The sequence below is a fragment of the Stenella coeruleoalba genome (assembly GCF_951394435.1).
Source record: "Stenella coeruleoalba genome assembly, chromosome: 4".
In the NCBI taxonomy this organism is placed as follows: Eukaryota; Metazoa; Chordata; class Mammalia; order Artiodactyla; family Delphinidae; genus Stenella; species Stenella coeruleoalba.
In genome coordinates, this window is record NC_137149.1 from 117,255,125 (window position 1) to 117,276,360 (window position 21,236).

General features: G+C 39.2%; 1 protein-coding gene across 1 annotated transcript in view; it reads left to right on the forward strand.

Annotated features, from left to right (window-relative positions):
• The window catches only part of DCHS2 (dachsous cadherin-related 2), a gene marked incomplete at both ends in the record, with an annotated part of 285,989 nt that overhangs the window by 202,473 nt on the left and 62,280 nt on the right, over positions 1 to 21,236 (forward strand). Inside the window, 3 exons of the mRNA XM_079920434.1 lie at positions 7,424 to 7,558; positions 7,754 to 7,963; positions 14,748 to 15,605. Of these exons, the coding sequence (XP_079776560.1) occupies positions 7,424 to 7,558; positions 7,754 to 7,963; positions 14,748 to 15,605 (1,203 nt within the window). The remainder of the gene's footprint in view (positions 1 to 7,423; positions 7,559 to 7,753; positions 7,964 to 14,747; positions 15,606 to 21,236) is intronic.

Consider the following 21,236-nt stretch of genomic DNA (forward strand, 5'->3'; position numbering starts at 1 on the left):
CAAAGCACCGAGCTGATCTCCCTGTGCTATGCGGCTGCTTCCCACTAGCTATCTATTTTACATTTGGTAGTGTATATATGTCCATGCCACTGTCTCACTTTGTCCCAGCTTACCCATCCCCCTCTCCATATCTTCAAGTCCATTCTCTAGTAGGTCTGTGTCTTTATTCCCATCTTGCCCCTAGATTCTTCATGAACATTTTTTTTCTAAGATTCCATAGATATGTGTTAGCATACGGTATTTGTTTTTCTCTTTCTGACTTACTTCACTCTGTATGATAGACTCTAGGTCCATCCATCTCACTACAAATAACTCAATTTCGTTTCTTTCTATGGCTGAATAATATTCCATTGTATATATGTGCCATATCTTCTATATCCACTCATCTGTTGATGGACACTTAGGTTGCTTCCATGTCTTGGCTATTGTAAATAGAGCTGCAAAGAACATTGTGGTACATGACTCTTTCTGAATTATGGTTTTCTCAGAGTATATGTCCAGTAGTGGGATTGCTGGGTCGTATGGTAGTTCTATTTAAAAAATTTTAAGGAACCTCCATACTGTTCTCCATAGTGGCTGTATCAATTTACATTCCCACCAACAGTGCAAGAGGGTTCCCTTTTCTCCACACCCTTTCCAGCATTTATTGTTTGTAGATTTTTTTGATGATGACCATTCTAACCGGTGTGAGGTGATATCTCGTAGTTTTGATTTGCATTTCTCTAAAGATTAGTGATGTTGAGCATCCTTTCATGTGTTTGTTGGCAATCTGTATATCTTCTCTGGAGAAATGCCTATTTAGGTCTTCTGCCCATTTTTGGATTGGGTTGTTTTTTTTTCTTTTTGATATTGAGCTGCATGAACTGCTTGTAAATTTTGAAGATAAATCCTTTCTCAGTTGCTTCATTTGCAAATATTTTCTCCCATTATGAGGGTTGTCTTTTCATCTTGTTTATGATTTCCTTTGCAGAGCAAAAGCTGTTAAGTTTCATTAGGCCCCATTTGTTTATTTTTGTTTTTATTTCCATTTCTCTAGGAGGTAGGTCAAAAAGGATCTTGCTGTGATTTATGTCATGGAGTGTTCTGCCTATGTTTTCCTCTAAGAGTTTAATAGTGTCTGACCTTGCATTTAGTACTTTAATTCATTTTGAGTTTATTGTTGTGTATGGTGTTAGGGAGTGTTCTAATTTCATTCTTTTACATGTAGCTGTCTAGTTTTCCCAGCACCATTTATTGAAGACGCTGTCTTTTCTCCACTGTATATTCTTGCCTCCTTTATCAAAGATAAGGTGACCATATGTGCATGGGTTTATCTCTGGGATTTCTATCCTGTTCCATTGATCTATATTTCTGTTTCTGTGCCAGTGCCATACTGTCTTGATTACTGTAGCTTTGTAGTATAGTCTGAAGTTTGGGAGCCTGATTTCTCCAGCTCCATTTTTCTTTCTGAAGATTGCTTTGGCTATTCGCGGTCTTTTGTGTTTCCATACAAATTCTGAGATTTTTTGTTCTAGTTCTAGAACAATGCCAGTGGTAGTTTGATAGGGATTGCATTGAACCTGTAGATTGCTTTAGGTAGTAGAGCCATGTTCACAATGTTGATTCTTCCAATCCAAGAACATGGTATATCTCTCCATCTGTTTTTATCATGTTTAATTTCTTTCATCAGTGTCTTATAATTTTCTGCATACAGGTCTTTTTTCTACTTAGGTAGGTTTATTACTAGATAATTCATTCTTTTTGTTGCAATTGTAAATGGGAGTGTTTTCTTAATTTCACTTTCAGATTTTTCATCATTAGTGTATAGGAATGCAAGAGATTTCTGTGCAGTAATTTTGTATCCTGCTACTTTACCAAATTCATTGATTAGCTCTAGTAGTTTTCTGGTAGCATCTTTAGGATTCTTTATGTGTAGTATCATGTCATCTGCAAACAGTGAGAGTTTTACTTCTTCTTTTCAGATTTGGATTCCTTTTATTTCTTTTTCTTCTCTGAATGCTGTGGCAAAACTTCCAAAACTATGTTGAATAATAGTGGTGAGAGTGGGCAACCTTGTCTTTTTTCTGATCTTAGTGGAAATGGTTTCAGTTTTTCACCATTGAGGACGATGTTGGCTGTGGGTTGTCATATGTGGCCTTTATTATGTTGAGGTAAGTTCCCTCTATGCCTACTTTCTGGAGAGTTTTAATCATAAATGGGTGTTGAATTTTGTCGAAAGATTTCTCTGCATCTATTGAGATAATCGTATGGTTTTTCTCCTTCAATTTGTTAATATGGTGTTTCACATTGATTGATTTGTGCACATTGAAGAATCCTTGCATTCCTGTTATAAATCCCACTTGATCATAGTGTATGATCCTTTTAATGTCCTTCTTGGATTCTGTTTCCCAGTATTTTGTTGAGGATATTTGCCTCTATGTTCATTAGTGATATTGGGCTGTAGTTTTCTTTCTTTGTGACATCTTTGTCTGCTTTTGGTATCAGGGTGATAGTGGCCTCATAGAATATATGTTTGAGAGTATTCCTCACTCTGCTATATTTTGGAAGAGTTTGAGAAGGATAGGTGTTATCTCTTCTGTAAATGTTTGATAGAAGTCACCTGTGAAGCCATCTGGTCCTGAGCTTTTTCTTGATGGAAGATTTTTAATCACAGTTTCAATTTCACTGCTTGTGAGTGGTCTGTTCATATTTTCTATTTCTTCCTGGTTCATTCTCAGAAGGTTGTGCCTTTCTAACAATTTGCCCATTTCTTCCAGGTTTTCGAGTTTATTGGCATATAGTTGCTTGTAGTAATCTCTCATGATGCTTTGTATTTCTGCAGTGTCAGTTGTTACTTCTTTTTCATTTGTAATTCTTTTGATTTGAATCTTCTCTCTTTTTTTCATGATGAGTTTGGCTACTGGTTTATCAATTTTGTTTATCTTCTTAAAGAGCCAGCTTTTAGTTTTATTGATCTTTGCTATTTTTTCCTTCCTTTCTTTTTCATTTATTTCTGACCTGATCTTTATGATTTCTTTCCTTCTGCTAACTTTGAGGGTTTTTTGTTCTTCTTTCTCTAATTGTTCTAGGTGTAAGGTTAGGTTGTTTGTTTGACATGTTTCTTATCTTTTAAGGTAGGATGCTATTGCTATAAACTTCCCTCTTAGAACTGCTTTTGCTGCATCCCATAGGTTTTGGATTGTCGTGTTTTCATTGTCATTTGTTTCTAGGTATTTTTTTATTTCCTCTTTGATTTCTTCAGTGATCACTTCGTTATTAAGTAGTGTATTGTTTAGCCTCCATGTGTTTGTATTTTTTACAGATCTTTTCCTGTAATTGTTATCTATTCTCATAGTGTTGTGGTCAGAAAAGAGACTTGATATTACTTCCATTTTCTTAAATTTACCAGGGCTTGATTTGTGACCCAAGATATGATCTATCCTGGAGAGTGTTCTATGAAGCACTTGAGAAGAAAGTGTATTCTGTTGTTTTTGGATGGATAGTCCTATAAATATTAATTAAGTCTATCTTGTTTAATGTATCATTTAAAGCTTGTGTGTCCTTATTTATTTTCATGTTGGATGATCGGTCCATTGGTGAGAGTGGGGTGCTAAAGTCCGCTACTATGATTGTCGTACTGTTGATTTCCCCTTTTATGGCTATTAGTATTTGCCTTATGTATTGAGGTGCTCCTGTGTTGGGTGCATAAATATTTACAATTGTGATAAGTTGTAAATTTATAACATTTCTTCTTCTTGGATTTCTTCTTCTTGGATTGATCCCTTGATCATTATGTAGTGTCCTTCATTGTCTCTTGTAATAATTTTTGTTTTAAAGTCTTTTTTGTCTGATATGAGAATTGCTACTCCAGCTTTCTTTTGATTTCCATTTGCATGGAATATCTTTTTCCATCCCCCACTTTCAGTCTGTATGTGTCTGAAGTGGGTCTCTTGTAGACAGCATATATATGGGTCTTGTTTTTGTATCCTTTCAGCCAGTCTATGTCTTTTGGTTGGAGCACTTAAGCTTTTACATTTAAGGTAATTATTGATATGTATGTTCCTATGACCATTTTCTTAATTATTTTGGGTTTGTTATTGTAGGTCTTTTCCTTCTGTTGTGTTTCCTGCCTAGAGAAGTTCCTTTAGCATTTGTTGTAAAGCTGGTCTGGTGGTGCTGAACTCTCTTAGCTTTTGCTTGTCTGTAAAGCTTTTAATTTCTCCATCAAATCTGAATGAGATCCTTGCTGGGTAGAGTAATCTTGGTTGTGTTTTTCTCCCCTTCATCACTTGAAATGTGTCCTGCCACTCCATTCTGTCTTGGAGAGTTTCTGCTGAAAGTTCAGCTGTTAACCTTATGGGAATTCCCTTATATGTTATTTGTTGTTTTTCCCTTGCTGCTTTTAATATTTTTTCTTTGTATTTATTTTTTGATAGCTTGATAAATATGTATCTTGGCGTGTTTCTCCTTGGATTTATCCTGTATGAGACTCTCTGTGCTTCTTGGACTTGATTAACTATATCCTTTCCCATATTAGGGAAGTTTTTAACTATAATCCCTTCAAATATTTTCTCAGTCCCTTTCCTTTACTCTTCTTCTTCTGGGGCCCCTATAATTCAAATGTTTGTGTGTTTAATGTTGTCCCAGAAGTCTCTGAGACTGTCCTCAATTCTTTTCATTGTTTTTTCTTTATTCTGCTCTGCACTAGTTATTTCCACTATTTTATCTTCCAGGTCACTTATCCGTTCTTCTGCCTCAGTTATTCTGCTATTGATCCCTTCTAGAGAATTTTTAATTTCATTTATTGTGTTGTTCATCACTGGTTGTTTGCTCTTTAGTTCTTCTAGGTCCTTGTTAAACACTTCTTGTATTTTCTCCATTCTATTTCCAAGATTTTGGATCATCTTTACTATCATTATTCTGAATTATTTTTTAGGTAGACTGCCTATTTCCTCTTCATTTGTTAGGTCTGTGGGTTTTTACATTGCTCCTTCATCTGCTGTGTGTTTCTCTGTCTTCTCATTTTTCTTAACTTACTGTGTTTGTGGTCTCCTTTTCACAGGCTGCATGTTTGTAGTTTCCATTGTTTTTGATGTCTGCCCCCAGTGGGTAAGATTGTGTAGGCTTCCTGGTGGAGGGGACTAGTACCCGTGTTCTTGTGGATGAGGCTGGATCTTGTCTTCTGTTGGGCAGGTCCATGTCTGGTTGTGTGTTTTGGGGTGTCTGTGACCTTCTTGTGATGTTAGGCAGCCTCTCTACTAATGGGTGGGGTTGTGTTCCTGTGTTGGTAGTTGTTTGGCATAGGGTGTCCAGCACTGGAGTTTGCTGGTCGTTGACTGGAGCTGGGTCTTGGCATTGAGATGGAGATCTCCGGGAGATTTTCACCATTTCATATTACATGGAACTGGGAGGTCTTTTGTGGACCAATGTCCTGAACTTGGCTCTCCCATCTTAGAGGCACAGCCCTGACCCCTGGCTGGAGCACCAAGAGCCTGTCATACACACGGCTCAGAATAAAAGGGAGAAAAAAAAGTAAGAAAGAAAGAAAGAAGGAGATAAAATAAAATGGAATAAAGTTATTAAAATAAAAAGTAGTTTTTAAATTTTTTTTTAAAGTAATAAAAGAAAAAGCAAGAAGACAGCAACCAAAAGACAAATCCACGAATGATACCAAATGCTAAAAACTATACTAAAACAAAAACAAAAACGGACACACAGAACCCTACGACAAATGGTAAAAGCAAAGCTATACAGACAAAATCACACTCAGAAGCATACACATACACACTGACAAAGAAAGAAAAAGGGAAAAAGATATATATATATCGTTGCTCCCAAAGTCCACTTCCTCAATTTGGGATGACTTGTTGTCTATTCAGATATTCCACAGATGCAGGGTACATCAAGATGATTGTGCAGATTTAATCCGCTGCTCCTGAGGCTGCTGGGAGAAATTTCCCTTTCTCTTCTTTGTTCGCTCAGCTCCTGGGGTTCAGCTTTGGATTTGACACTGCCTCTGCGTGGTCACCGGAGGGTATCTGTTCTTCGCTCAGACAGGATGGGGTTAAAGGAGCAGCTGCTTCGGGGGCTCGGGCTCACTCAGGGTTGGGGAAGGGAGGGGTACGGATGCGGGGCGAGCCTGCGGCAGCAGAGGCCAACGTGACGTTGCACTAGCCTGAGGCACACCGTGTGTTCTCTCGGGGAAGTTTTCCCTGGATCATGGGACCCTGCATTGGCGGGCTGCACAGGATCCCAGGAGGGGAGGTGTGGAGAGTGACCTGTGCTTGCACACAGGCTTCTTGGTGGCGGCAGCAGCAGCCTTAGCGTCTCATGCCCGTCTCTGGGGTCCGCGCTGATAGCCGCAGCTCGCGCCCGTCTCTGGAGCTCCTTTAAGCGGCGCTCTTATTCCCCTCGCCTCGCGCACCAGGAAACACAGAGGCAAGAAAATGTCTCTTGCCTCTTCGGCAGCTCCAGACTTTTTCCCGGACTCCCTCCCGGCTAGCTGTGATGCACTAGCCCCTTTCAGGCTGTGTTCACGCAGCCAACCCCAGCCCTCTCCCTGGGATCCGACCTCCGAAGCCCGATCCTCAGCTCCCAGCCCCCACCCGTCCCGGCGGGTGAGCAGAGAAGCCTCTCGGGCTGGTGAGTGCCGGTCGGCACCGATCCTCTGTGCGGGAATCTCTCCGCTTTACCCTCTGCACCCCTGTTGCTGCGCTCTCCTCCATGGCTCCGAAGCTTCCCGCCTCCGTCACCCATAGTCTCTGCCTGCAAAGGGGCTTCCTAGTGTATGGAAACCTTTCCTCCTTCACAGCTCCCTCCCTATTGCAGTTCCCGTTCCTATTCTTTTGTGTCTGTTTTTTTCTTTTGCCCTACCCAGGTACGTGGGGAGTCACTTGCCTTTTGGGAGGTCTGAGGTCTTCCGCCTGCATTCAGTAGGTGTTCTGTAGGAGTTGTTCCACATGTAGATGTATTTCTGATGTATTTGTGGGGAGGAGGGTGATCTCCACATCTTACTCTTCCTCTATCTTGAAGCTCTTTGGGCACAAGCTTTTAAACAGAGGGTCCACCTACAGAAATTGCCATTTGCCCTGCACGCTTATAATGATGCCATTAAATCACAATTAGGTGTTAGCAGGAGTAATTAGGAATATGTTATAGGGTTGCACACTCATAAGAAATTTTTTATGGGAGGGAGAAAAAATCTTAAGCATTCACTGTGGGAAGGATTTTTGAAAATCCAGCATTTCAGCCAGGAGACTTTTATTTAGCAAGACCAGCCAAAAGAGTTGTTGTAAATTTTTGTTTTTGTTTCTGACCTTAATTTGAAGGTTACGTGTCTTGCCTTTTTTAATCTATGGCCTAACATGTTCATAGGAAAAAGGAGAAGAGACAGATGGATTCCAAGGGGATAATGGCTGAGTTTTTCCTCTATATTTTCCTTTAGGAATCAATTCCAAGCTTCAGTTTGAAATCATGCCAGGTGCTTTATTCGGGTTGTTCGAGATAAATCCTGACACTGGGGAGGTGGTGACAACCACCACACTTGACAGAGAAGTTCAGGAAGTCCTCACCCTTCGAGGTAAGGGATCCCTTGACTGTGCTAAACAAGCAAAAACAGGCAGCAGGCCATTGAGAGGGGAAATTTTACATTTCAGTAGGTTGTCTTTAAATAAAATATTATTGACCCAGTGCTAGCCGGTTAATTTGGTCTGTTGCTGTCTGGTTAGGTATGAATTAATGGCCACCATCTGTGCCGTCTTTTGTTCCTTGTCAGTACTTGTACGTGATGGGGGAGCCCCTGCTCTGTCTGGGACTACAACAATTCTCTGCACAGTGGGAGATGAAAACGATCACGCACCGGAGATTATTGTCCCCAGGCATGACATTGAGGTTCTGGAAAACCAAGAGCCGGGGCTTGTCTACACTGTTTTGGCCTCTGATATGGATGCTGGCAATAATGGAGCTGTCAGGTATCACATAATTGGTAAGTATTATCTTTATTTAAATACCCCCCTCCCCAGGATACCAACTCGGTTGACACACACTTCATGGAGTGCATTCAGCATTTGGTATCTAGCACAGTGTTTACAGAACTCACACCTGCTAAGAACTGATTGGTGCCCTGGGTCTCCTCTACTCCTCCCCACAGCCACCCTGATCCAGTGCCCTCCAAACTCCTCAAAAATCTACCCTTGACAACTCTCGCTGTTAGTAATCCACTAATATTAGTGCATGTACAGATGGAACAGATAGCTTTTGTTTTCTATTTTCACTTTTTCTCTATTTTCACTTCTCTCGTATGATCACTTATTTTTATTATTTTGAACAGTCAAGATTTTCTTTCAGGCCTAGAGGACATGAGTAGAAAAACAATTCCCAGATCTGCAGACCAATGAAACACTTCAGATCTACAACAATACCCCAGAGATCAAAGTCTTTAGGAACTTCTACATTACCAATTGTGGTTAAGGACCAGGGTTTGTGTTTTTTGAAATTTCCAATCTGATATAACTGATACTTTTGTAAAATCCAATAAATATAAATTACTGGGAGAAAAAATCAGAGGCATACAAAATGCAAGCCCCAGTTTTTAAAAACTATTACTGTATTATGAAGACATAAGATTATTCTCTCATGTTGCTATAAAATTTTCTAAATACTTACTCTTAATTTCTTTGTATTTATCTTGTTGAGGACCAGCTACAAGCAATCCCCAAACAGCACCTGTCACCTCTCACAGCGTCAAGGACATTCTTTTTGACCATTCACTTCCCTTTCCCAAATGGTCAACAGTTCCTCTCTACTGGCTTTTCCCATCAGTATTTCCAGTATTTCCCATCTTGAAAAGCATAGATGTCTCCCTTCACTCACTGTCTCTTTTCCTTCACAATCAAACTTCTTGAAAATTGTTGTCTACACTCTGGTTTCTGTGTCTTTACTTTCATTTCTTAGCCTGCTGTAAAATGTGTTCCACTGAAGTCACTCCAGCGAAACTACCCTTTCCAGAGACATAAAAGATCCCGTTGTTGCCAAATGCGTTGGATCTTTCTTAGTTCTTAATTTTTTTTTTTTTTTTTTGCGGTGCATGGGCCTCTCACTGTTGTGGCCTCTCCCGTTGTGGAGCACAGGCTCCGGATGCGCAGGCTCAGTGGCCATGGCTCACAGGCCTAGCCGCTCTGTGGCATGTGGGATCTTCCCAGACCGGGGCACGAACCCGTGTCCCCTGCATCAGCAGGCGGACTCTCAACCACTGCGCCACCAGGGAAGCCCTCAGTTCTTAATTTAATTGTATTGCTTTGTGTCTTTGTGCACCATGCCCTGGACACTTGGTCTCACCTTGACTTCAGAAAGCCACTTACTTTCTTTTGGTCCTTCATCTGTCTTTCTAGACAAGTCTTCCCAATGTCCTTGTTCTTCTGGTGGTTCTCTGACTTGTTAGAGTTTTCTGGATCTTTTTGGCATATCTTTTTCTTTTCTCATAGACACACTCTTTCTGGTCATTTCATCCAGTTCCTGTTTTCAGCTACCACTGGACCTCAATATCTCCCTATCTTGACTGTACCCTAGATCTAAGTCCCATTAAAGGACATTTTAAAAATTGAAGTAGAGTAGACTTACAGTTGCAGATGTTCAACATAATAATTCAATGTTTTTATAGATTATGCTCCATACAAAGTTATTATAAAATATTGAGTATTCCCAGTGCTGTGCATTACATCCTTGTAACTTATTTTATACCTAGTAGTTTGTACCCATGATTCCCCTTCACCCACTTTGCCCCTCTCCATGACTCCCAATACTATGTTAAATAGAAGTGATGAGAGTGGGAATGCTTGTCTTATTCCTGATCTTAGAAGAAAAGTTTTCAGCTTTTCAATGTTGAGTTTGATGTCAGCTGTGGGCTTGTCATGTATGGCCTTTATAATGTTGAGGTATGTTTCATCTTTACCAACTTTGATGAGAGATTTTTATCATAAATGGATGTTGAGTTCTGGAAAATGCTTTTTCTATGTCAAATGAGATGATCATATGGCTTTTATCCTCCCCTTTTTCAATGTGGTGTAACACCTTGATTGATTTGCAGATATTAAACCATCCTTGCATCCCTGGAATAAATTTCAATTGATCATGATTAAAAATCCTTTATATGTATTGTTGAATTTAGTTTGCTAATATTTTTGTTGAGGGTTTTGCATTATGTTCATCAGGAATATTGGCCTGATAATTTATTTTTGTAGTGTCTTTGGTTTTGATATTAGGGCTTCATAGAATGAGTTTGGAAGTGTTCCCTTCTCTTCAATTTTTGGTATAGTTTGGGAAAGATAGGTATTAACTTTTCCTTAACTGTTTGATAGAAACCCTCAAATTCTGGTGTGGTCCTACTCTGATTTGTTAGGAGTTTTTTTGTTTTTTTTTTGTTTTTGCATTACGCGGGCCTCTCACTGCTGTGGCCTCTCCCATTGTGGAGCACAGGCTCCAGACGTGCAGGCTTAGCAGCCATGGCTCACGGGTCCAGCTGCTCCGCGGCATGTGGGATCCTCCTGGACCAGGGCACGAACCCATATCCCCTGCATCAGCAGGCAGACACTCAACCACTGCACCACCAGGGAAGCCCCTGTTGGGAGTTTTTTGATTATTGATTCAATTTCATTACTTTGGTCTTGGAAGTGTGTATGTTTCTAGGCATTCTTCCATTTCTTCTAAGTTGTCCAATTTGCTGCTGTATACCTGTCAATAGTATTCTCTTATGATTGTATCTCTGTGATATCAGTGGTAATTTCTCCTCTTCCATTTCTAATTTTATTTACTTAGACTTTCTCTTCTTTTCTTGATGAGTCTGGCTAACAGTTTTATCAATTTTGTTTATCTTTAAAAAAAACAGCTCTTAGTTTCACTGAGCTTTTCTTTTCTTTCTTTTTTTTTTTTTTGGTCTCTATTTTATTTACTTCTGCTCTCATCTTTATTATTTCCTTCCTTCTGTGGACTTTGTACTTCTTTTTCTAGTTCCTTTAGATGGAAAGTTAGGTTGTTTATTTAAGATTTTTCTCGTTTCTTGAGTTAGACTTGAATTACTATAAACTTCCCTCTTAGAACTGCTTCTGCTGTGTCCCATAGATTTTGGAAAGTTGTGTTTTTCTCTTCATTCATCTCAAGGTATTTTTTTTATTTCCTCTTTGATTTCTTTGTTGACCCATTGGTTTTTTAGTAGTATGTTGTTTAGTCTCCACATGTTTGTATGTTTTCCAGTTTCCTTCCTGTAATTGATTTCTAGTTTCATACCACTGTGGTCAGAAAAGATGCATACTTGATATGATTTCAATCTTCTTAAATGTATTGAAGATTTTTTTTTGTGGCCTAGCATGTGATCTGTCCTGGAGAATGTTTTATGTGCACTTGAAAAGAATGTGTTTTCTGCTGTTTTTAATGGAATGTTTTGTAGATATCTATTAACTCCTTCTGATCTACTGTGTCATTTGATGTGTCCCTTATTGATTTTCTTTCTGGATGATCTGTTCATTTATGTAAATGGGGTATTAAAGTTCTCTACTGTTATTGTATTTCTGTCAGTTTCTCCCTTTATGTGTGTTAATATTTGCTTTATATAATTAGGTGCTCTTGTACTAGGTGCATTTATGTTTATGAATGATATATCTTCTTCTTGGATTGACCCATTTATATGATGCCCGTCTTTGTTATTAACTTTATTTTAAAGTCTATTTTTTCTGATATGCATATTGTTATCCCAGCTTTCTTTTCATTTCCATTTGCATAGAGTATCTTTTTCCATCTTTTTACTTTCAAGTGAATATGTCTTTAGATCTAAAGTGAGTCTCTTGTAGGCAGCATATAGATGGGTTTGTTTTCTTATCCATTCAGCCACCCTATGTCCTGTGATTGGAGCATTATATCTGTATACATAAAGTAATTACTCACAGATATGTACTTACTGCCATATTGTTACTTGTTTTCTGGTTGTTTTTATAGTTCTTCTCTGTTCTTTTCTTGTTCCTTTAGTCTATTCCCTCACAGTTTAACTATTCTCTTTAGTTTTATGTTTGGGTTCTTTTCTCTTTGTTTTTTGTATATCCATTGGAGATTTTTGATTTGTGGTTACTATGAGGTCCATATATATCAATTACATATAGTTGTTTTAAACTGATAGTGTTTAAGTTCAAACACATCCTAAAAGCTTTACATTTTTCACTCCACTCCCAACATGCTTTATGTTTTGGTGTCATATTTTACATCTTTATTTATATCCCTTCAGTGTTTATCATAGTTATTGTTGATTTTATAATTTTTATCTTTTAACCTTTGTACTAGCTTATTTAAATGGTTGATTCACTGCCTTTACTATATATTTATATTTATCAGTGAAATATTTCTCTTCACATATTTTTAAAAATTTTCTTTTTATAGCCTTTTCTTTTTCACTTAAAGAAGACACTTTAACATTTCTTGTAAAGCCAATTTAGTGGCAACAACCTCTTTTAGTTTTTGCTTGTCTGGGAAACTCTTTATCTCTCCTTCAATTCTGAATGATAACCTTGTTGGATAGAGTGTTCTTGGTTGTAGGGTCTTTCCTTTCAGCACTTTAGATATGTCATGCTACTCCCTCTGGCTTGCAAGATTTCTGCTAAAAAGTCAGCTAATATTTATCATAGTTCCCTTGTATGTGACTCTGTTTTTCTCTTCCTGTCTTTAAAATTCTGTCATTCACTCTTTAACTTTTTCCATTTTAATTATGAAATGACTTAGTGTGAGTCTCTTTGGGTTCATATTGTTTAGGCATCTCTGTGATTCTTGGACCTGGATACATTTCCTTTTCAGGTTAGTGATGTTTTCAGCTATAATTACATCAAATATGCTTTCTACCGCTTTTTTCTCTCTCTTCCTCTCTGACCCCTATAACATGAATGTTAGTATGCTTGATATTGTTCTAGAGGTCCCTTAAATAATACTTATTAAACTTTTTTTCTTTTTGCTGCTCTGATAGGGTGATTTCCACTATTCTGTCTTCTAGGTCATTTATGTGTTCCTCCGTATCACCTAATTTGCTGTTAATTCCTTCTAGTGTATTTCTCCTTTCAGTTATTGTATTCTTCAGTTCTAATTGGCTCTTTTTTATATTTTCTAGTTCTTTGTTGAAGTTCTCACTGTATTCGTCTATTCTTTTCCTAAGTTTGGTGAACATTTTTATGACTATTGCTTTGAACCCTTTATCAGGTAAATTACTTATCTCTGTTTCATTAGGCTTCCCTTCTCCCCATCCCAGTGTTTTATATTGCTCTTTGTTTTGGAACATGTGCTTGTGTCTTCTCATTTTGTTTGACTCTCTATGACTTTCTTCTCATTTTGTTTGTTTGTCTCTATGAAATTAGGGAAAACATACCCTTCTTGGTCTTGAAATCATGTCTTTGTGTTGAAGCAGTTGGGACATCCCTATGCAGTCTGCCTATGTCCAGTGGCTTTGGTGGTAGAGCTGGATCTAAAGTGATCATGGGACATGTCTTCTTTTGGGATGTGCTAGCTGTCACTGCCCTGTCAGGGGGTGGGGACATGGTCTGAGTGGCTGGGGCCACAATCCTGAGTGAGGGTAGTGTCTCCTTGGTGCTATAGAGGTTTCTGCCTTGGCCAGGGCTGGAACTAGGACTCAGAGGGCTGGAATAGGAGGCTGGTGCAAGCCCTGGCTTCTCCCAAGGTGCACTGATGGTTTCTGCCTTGTTAAGGAGTGGGGCTGGAGCGGGAGAGGCTGAGGTAAGAGCCTGTCTCAGACAGGGGTAAGGTGCACTGGAGCAGTCATAACAGGCTGGCCAGAGCACCAGGCATGTTTCAGTCTGCTGTCTCTGTGCTGGGACTGGGAACAAACAAGTGAGTGTCCACACTCTTCAAGAGCAGAGTCTCAGTTTCCTACAGGCTTCCATTAAGCCCCACTGGTTTTCAAACCACCTAAAGGGGCTTCTATTCCAAGTGCTGAACCCAAGGGCTGGTATGCCCAATGTGGGGCTGAAACCCCTACCCCTGAGGGAGGGTCCCTGAGCCTCTGAAATCCTTCTCCTCTTCTGGGTCACACACCAGGGGTGTGGGTCCTGACTAGATTTCTTCTCCTCCCCTCCTACCAGACTCCACATGGTTCTTTCTTTGTAATCTTGGTTGTAGAAGAGCCATTCTGCTAATCTTCAGGTCAGTCTCAGAGAGAGTTTCTTTTTATGTAGTTTTGATGTCTTCCTGAGAGGAGGTGAGCTCAGACTCTTCCCACTCCACCATCTTGATCCTACCTCCTAATAAATTTTTATTTTCCACTCTCTCTCTCCTTTTCACAGTGAGAAAGCAGAATCAGGATCAGTGCCTTTGACAAGAAATAGCATTTTTGTTCACACTTTATGTCCTGTGATGGACTGTGGACTTTGCTCTGTGTCATCCTCACTCCAGAACTCCCCATCAAAGGACATATTTGTATGACTCTCATACCAAACCAAACCAAAAAGATGTTAAAATTAGTTCAAGGAGAAATGTAAGAACCACACACATACACACACAGAGCAAAAATAAGGAATTCTGAAATGCAGAAGAGGTCTATCCATAGGATAGTAATCAATGCCATTCCACTAGACACAGTTAATTATCATGTACTTACAAAAGTACTTACAAAAGTGCTAGGATGTAATAATCAGGAAATAAATATTTGTTGAATGAATATATATATTCATGGCAAAGGGCTGCTACTTTTTGAATTCAAATATATTTTGAATTGTTTTCTTTACTAGATGGAAATACTGATGAGTATTTTGCTATTAATGAAACATCAGGAGAACTCTCAATCACTCGTGCTTTGGACCGGGAGCAAGTCAGCAACTTCACCCTAGTCATCCTGTGCTCCGATCTGGGGGATCCACCTCGGAGCTCCATGGTGCAGCTGCAAGTCAGAGTTCTGGACGACAATGACCACAGTCCTTCCTTCTCCAGGCTCCATTACCAGGCCTCTGTGAGAGAGGATGCTCAAGTGGGAACCGTGGTTCTTGTGCTCTCTGCCGTGGACAAGGATGAAGGCCTGAATGGGCAAACTGAGTATTCTCTAGCGGAGGAGGCTTCCGGGGCATTCACCATTGATCCCATAGCGGGCACATTGAGAACCAGCCACATCCTTGACCGAGAAGCCAGAGCTGAGCATACATTTAAGGCTGTGGCCAGAGATTGTGGTGTCCAGGGCTCAAGAAGCACCATGGTGATCATAAAAATACATGTCACTGATGTTAACGACAATGATCCAGTTTGGGAACAGAACCCCTTTGATATTTTTCTTTCCCCCCAGTCACCTACTAACCAGATGACTGCCATCCTGAGAGCCAGTGACCCAGACTTGGGGCCCAATGGAACTGTCATATTTAGTTTTGCAGAGCCCCAGTCAGTGTTTTCTATTAATGAATACACAGGAGAAATTCAACTTCAGCAAAACCCAGCTTCAGAATATTTTCCTATCTGGCTGCAGTTAAAAGTTGTTGACCAAGGGTTCCCAGCTAGGACAACCAATGGTCTCTTGGTCATTCACATGGAAGGAGAAGATGTAAGGATTTCCTTCAGCCAGCATGTGTATAATGGGATTGTGCCTGAAAATTGTGAGGCAGGTGAGTGTCAAGTGTTTTGTACATTGTCCCAGTTTTGGTAAAATGCTTAAAACTAAGGATTATAGATCGAGCACTATCACAGTTCAGTTATGAATTTTTGAGTCCAGCCAATTCTTGATATGCCAACTTTCATTCAAAATTTGTCATTAGAAAAATATACTCAAATACAGTAAAACATGCACACACACTCTCCTTTAAAGACAGCAAAAGGTAGTAAAAATACTGAAAGATAAATTATTCAAGGCTCATAAAGTTTAACTTAAATTTAAAATCTCAAATAAAAACCCTTTTATTTAAATGTTTATGAATTCTGAACAACTGTACATTTCCTAAAGTACTTTCCTAGAAGTACAATGAAAGGTGAAGTATGTTGTGGTTCAGTGACTGTCACTGTGTGTCCTTGGGCAGCTGGATGTCTCTGCCTCAGTTTCCTAATCTGCAAATTAAGGATAAGTTTGGTGCCTACCTCATTAGGGTATAAGACTGAATAAGCCAGTTCATATAAAGCACTTAAAACAGTATCTGACTCAGAATCAACATGTAATATATGGGAACTGCTGTTATTATTATTATTATACTTCATTTTATATTATACCTCATTTTGATACAGTCAGCATTGCTTTCAAACAGTGCAGTAATATCTGATCTTCAAAGAATTTGGCACAGATTATACTACTCAGAACAGGCTTCAGTGAATGGTAACTATTTTTCCTCATAATGCTAAAATATTTTTCAGTTATTTCCCTACTCAAATGTATGCCATAATGGGAAACATAAAAAAATTAGTTTAAATGATCTTTCTAGCCCAAAGCAAAAAAACACATTTGTATATAGTTGTGGATTGAAAGAAATCCAATCTAGGTAATTATATCTAACTAGAGAGTTGAGAAATAAATCTTCTGAACGTTTCAGCCAGCCAGAGGGCAAAGCACATGGACTCCAGGGCTTGGGAGAGAACGAGTTTGCCTGCGACAGTCTGATTTGTGCTGTTTGCTTTCTCCAGTCATTTTTTGTTTTTGTTTTGTCATTTTGGGTTCAGTTTCACTTTATCCGTACCTACAACAACCACTATTTAAAAGGCAACCTTCATTTTTCTGAAATTGATCTATACATTTCATAGTGAAAATATTTTGTTACACGTTATATTCTTTATGAAAAGAGAATATTCAATTTAATATCAAATGTCAAATTAGGGTTCTTCTCAGTTGCAGATTATTAACCTTTGATCTTCTTTTGAATTATGGTTATCTCATGGGCTGCTTATTTGGAAGGACTCTTATTGATTCTAAACATAATTAAGGGTAAATTGCAATTACCTTCATTAAATGAAATAATAGCGACTTCCAAAATAACTAGAAATGTCCACCCATATACTTGGGTGTGATGAGATTTCTGCATAAGAGTTAAATGTTAAATAACATGAGATACTCCTTAGAGCTCTGTTTCTGTACCTCTGGAGAGGTATACATCCCACCCCCAGAGCAAAGCCTGATAGAAAGGAAAGGTGACATTTTCTAAATAATACAGCACAAAATATATGAATCAATCTTGAAATTGATCTGATAAAATCATAGAATTTTTGGGCTTCCCTGGTGGCGCAGTGGTTGGGAGTCCGCCTGCCGATGCAGGGGACACGGGTTCGTGCCCCGGTCCGGGAAGATCCCACATGCCGCGGAGCGGCTGGGCCCGTGAGCCATGGCCGCTGAGCCTGCGCGTCCAGAGGGCCTGTGCTCCGCAACGGGAGAGGCCACAACAGCGAGAGGCCCGCGAACCGAAAAATAAAAAAATCATAGAATTTTTGAGCCCAGCTTTTGTCTGCAATGAACATAGAAACATTTTTTTTTTCCTAAATACCCTTGACACATGACCTTTCAGTCTCTACTTGAATATTTCAGTGACTGAAAGTTTAGGACAGTGGTTCTTGAACTTGTGTGTGAAACAGGCACTTTGTGACGATCCCTGAAGTTTCTGCTTCGGTAGGTCTGGGGTCCAGGAACTGCCGTTTTTAACAAACTCTGCAGGTGATTTGATTGCATGACAATGTTGGAAAACCCTTTCATGTGAAAAGTCATTCCTGCATTGAACCCAGATCTGCCTCCTTTATGTCTGTCCATAAATCTTAGTCCTGCCCTCTGGAGCACTCCACTGATCTACCCAGTCACTCTTCAGATATTTTATTTGCTCCTTCAACAAAATTTTTATTGCATATTTTGTGCCAGGTCCTCTTCTACTGGGATATGTTAGTGAACTAAAAGACATAGATGCTTGTCCTTGTGAGGCTTACATTCTAGCAGGGGTAAAGAGACAATATCAATGAACGTAATAAATAACTAAAATGTAGTGTATGTTAGACGGTGTTAAGAGCTATGGTATAAAGAAGCAGAGCAAGGGGTGCTGGGGGAGGGCACGAATGCAATTTTAGATAGCAGGTTAGGGAAGGCATCATTGAGCAAGTGACATTTAGGCAAAGACTTAAAGAGAGGAGGTAGCCATTTGTATATTTGGGGGAAGAGCATTTCCGGAAAAAAAAGGAGAAATCCAGTGGGAACCCACCTGGTTTGCTCAAAGAACAGTAAAGAGGACTATGTGACTGAAGCAGAGTAAGCAAAGTGAAGAATGGTAAAAAATGAAGGTCAGAAGCGAATGGACCAGGCAGGGCCTTGTAGATCACTGGGGGGGTCTTTGGTTTTTACTCAAAATAGTTTTCCCGTCTCTAGTTCTTCACTTATTCTTTACATAATGAGATCTCCAACCATGGCTAATGAACATTCTCATCCAATATAAATTCTGCAGAGTAGTAGGCATTAAATAAATTATCACTCAAAAGAATTGGCACAGGACTCATCATTGTGTCACACTTTTTCACATTAGTAAATGAAATTTCTAAAAATTGAGTAATGTACCTGGCCATTTCCTAATTAAGATATCCTTTCTCGGGCTTCCCTGGTGGCGCAGTGGTTGAGAGTCCACCTGCCGATGCAGGGGACACAGGTTCGTGCCACAGTCCGGGAAGATCCCACATGCCGCGGAGCGGCTGTGCCCGTGAGCCATGGCCGCTGAGCCTGCGCGTCCGGAGCCTGTTGCTCCACAACGGGAGAGTCCACAACAGTGACAGGCCTGCGTAACGCAAAAAACAAACAAACAAACAAACAAACAAAAAGATATCCTTTCTCAAGTCACCCACGATTAATTTGTTTGCAGGATTAAACCTAAATAAAAGTCAATATCTAAAGCACACCAAAGAAAATATTTCGGTATGACATTAAGTTATGGGTTAGTAAGTATAATAATATTTGTGGTTGAATTCAGAAATGATTTAATAATAACCCTAATAAAAACTGCTGTGGAAGGGGAAATTATTCACCTGTTTTCATCTTTGCAGTGCGCCATTCATTTCTGTGTCCGAGACTCACTCTGTCTGTAGCGGTTGCCTTTATGGGAAGGAAACTACCCCTACTTTGGTCTGTTTCTCATCACTCAACCTTCCGTCTACCCCCAGCCGTAACAGTTGCGAGTAATCAATGTGGCGAAGAGTAACCTGGTCTGAGATAAAAATAAAACTAGGGCAGAAGACAGTGAAGACTAAATTACTTTCTTACCTCTGAAGATGGGCCTCCTGTTTCAGTTCATTCAGAAAAACTAATGAATACATGGGCAGAAGCCTCTATTCTGCTATTGCATCATTGTGTTTTCTTTGACCTCTGATTAGAGTTGTCCTTCTTAGTCCTCTTGTATTTAGAATTACTGAACTAAATTTGATGGCTACCTTTTTAATAGAACTTAACACTCTTAAAATTTGTTTATTAAATCTTACACATAAGCAAGGTTAATACCTGGCAGTAATACAGCATATGGTACCCATAAACATCCATGTACTTTTCAAGACATCAGAAGCAATGGGTTGGGACCTTGCTTTGAAGAGTAGCTATGACGTGTGACGGGCATGGAGGCTAAGGGGAGAGTAGCCTAAAAGCTGCAGCATATGACAGGAAGGAGAACTAGAGGAGGAAAGGATGGTGGTTAAGAAGGCTGTTGAATCTGATTAGATGCAGCTAACCTACACCAGGGTCGGCAGGATTCCCTAGGCCCCAGTGAACAACGACAACAAAGTGCGTAATGTACTGATTGACATATGCCCCAAATATTTCAAGCTGGCCAAAGCTTTGCCTGGAGCATGAATTTCATACATATTGCCAGATCATATCATGGACACCAGAAGGTGATTTTTTTAAAATTTGGATTCCAGTGGTTTTAAGAGATTGTAAACCCATTGATCAGTGTTAGAATGGCCTTGATATACATTATTTAATAGCATTTTATAACTTCCAGAATTATTTCTGTCCCAAATACATCTGCAATTTTAATCTTTATTTTCAAAGGAAACATATGTGCCTATTGGAAGCTCACATCATCTGTGGCTCACTCAAGCATCCCATCCGGCAGGCACCGCCTGACATCCCGAGTGAATTATGTTCTGTATCTTCATAAATCCTATTACCCTAAACTGCTTTTAACATTTAGATTTTTTTTAAGAAAATAAAACGTTAAAATAAATAACTCTAATGTATTTATATTTGTTTAACTTTTCTTTCTTGGAAAGCCCACAAGTTTGAGTTTTGATTGACATTATTTTCATCTATTAACAACATTAAACTTAACACTTCAATTGTTTAAAACAGTACATAGTTCAAAAATAGATTTATATATATATATATATACATACGTATATATAATTTTTTATAGTTTATAGCATTTTAGAAGAAACCCTTCAGTAGGTAAGGTCTCTTTAAGTCATGAAATGTTCATTTATTCACAGAAAGAGTCATTTCAGAAGGTGCCAGTTGCCTGTAAGGGAGAGGCTGGCCATACAGCAAGGTGACAAGAAAAGCTGAAGCCCAAATGATTCCCCGCTCTTTACCCTTAACACTTGCTGTTCCTTTTTTACCCACATGAGACGAAATATAACCATTCTGAATCTTTTTGAAGTGAAATATAAACCACTTGGTTGTCTGTGACATTCCAATCCATTAAACCATTTAAATGAACCTTCTAGAAGCCAGCTTTTATTTCTTCTTTTCCACTTCCAGAGCTTTGGTTATACCAATGAGGGTGAATCAGCAACCGTAGTCCCCAATGTGGACTTTTCACAACTTCATGCATTTTTAATAATTACTAGAGAGGAAACATTGAAATTATGAATTGCCTGATTAAAAATGGAATAGTCAGACATTAAAAGACTTGAGATAAAATGAAAACATGATGATGATACAGGAGTGCATTCTAACTAGTAAAATATATTTACTATTGTCTCATAAACAAATTAGATCTTGATATTTTGGAGGAAAACTTTTCTTCTGACCCTTTGGCAATTGATCCAGAATTCTGGCTCCTACTGTCGGTAATGTGGGGTGCATGTACGTGGAGTATGGACATTGCGATAGGACTGAATGTAGCTGAGTGAGTCTCTACTGCTCTTCTGCCCAGGATGGGCAAGTTCTCTTTCTCCTTCTAGAGAGTGGAAATAATAACAACTGACTCACAGAGAAACCGTAAGGATCAAGTGAAGTCATGTGAGGGTACTAGTCACAGTTTTCATTGTTATTGTTACCTTCTTTCTGTCCCAAATCCTTG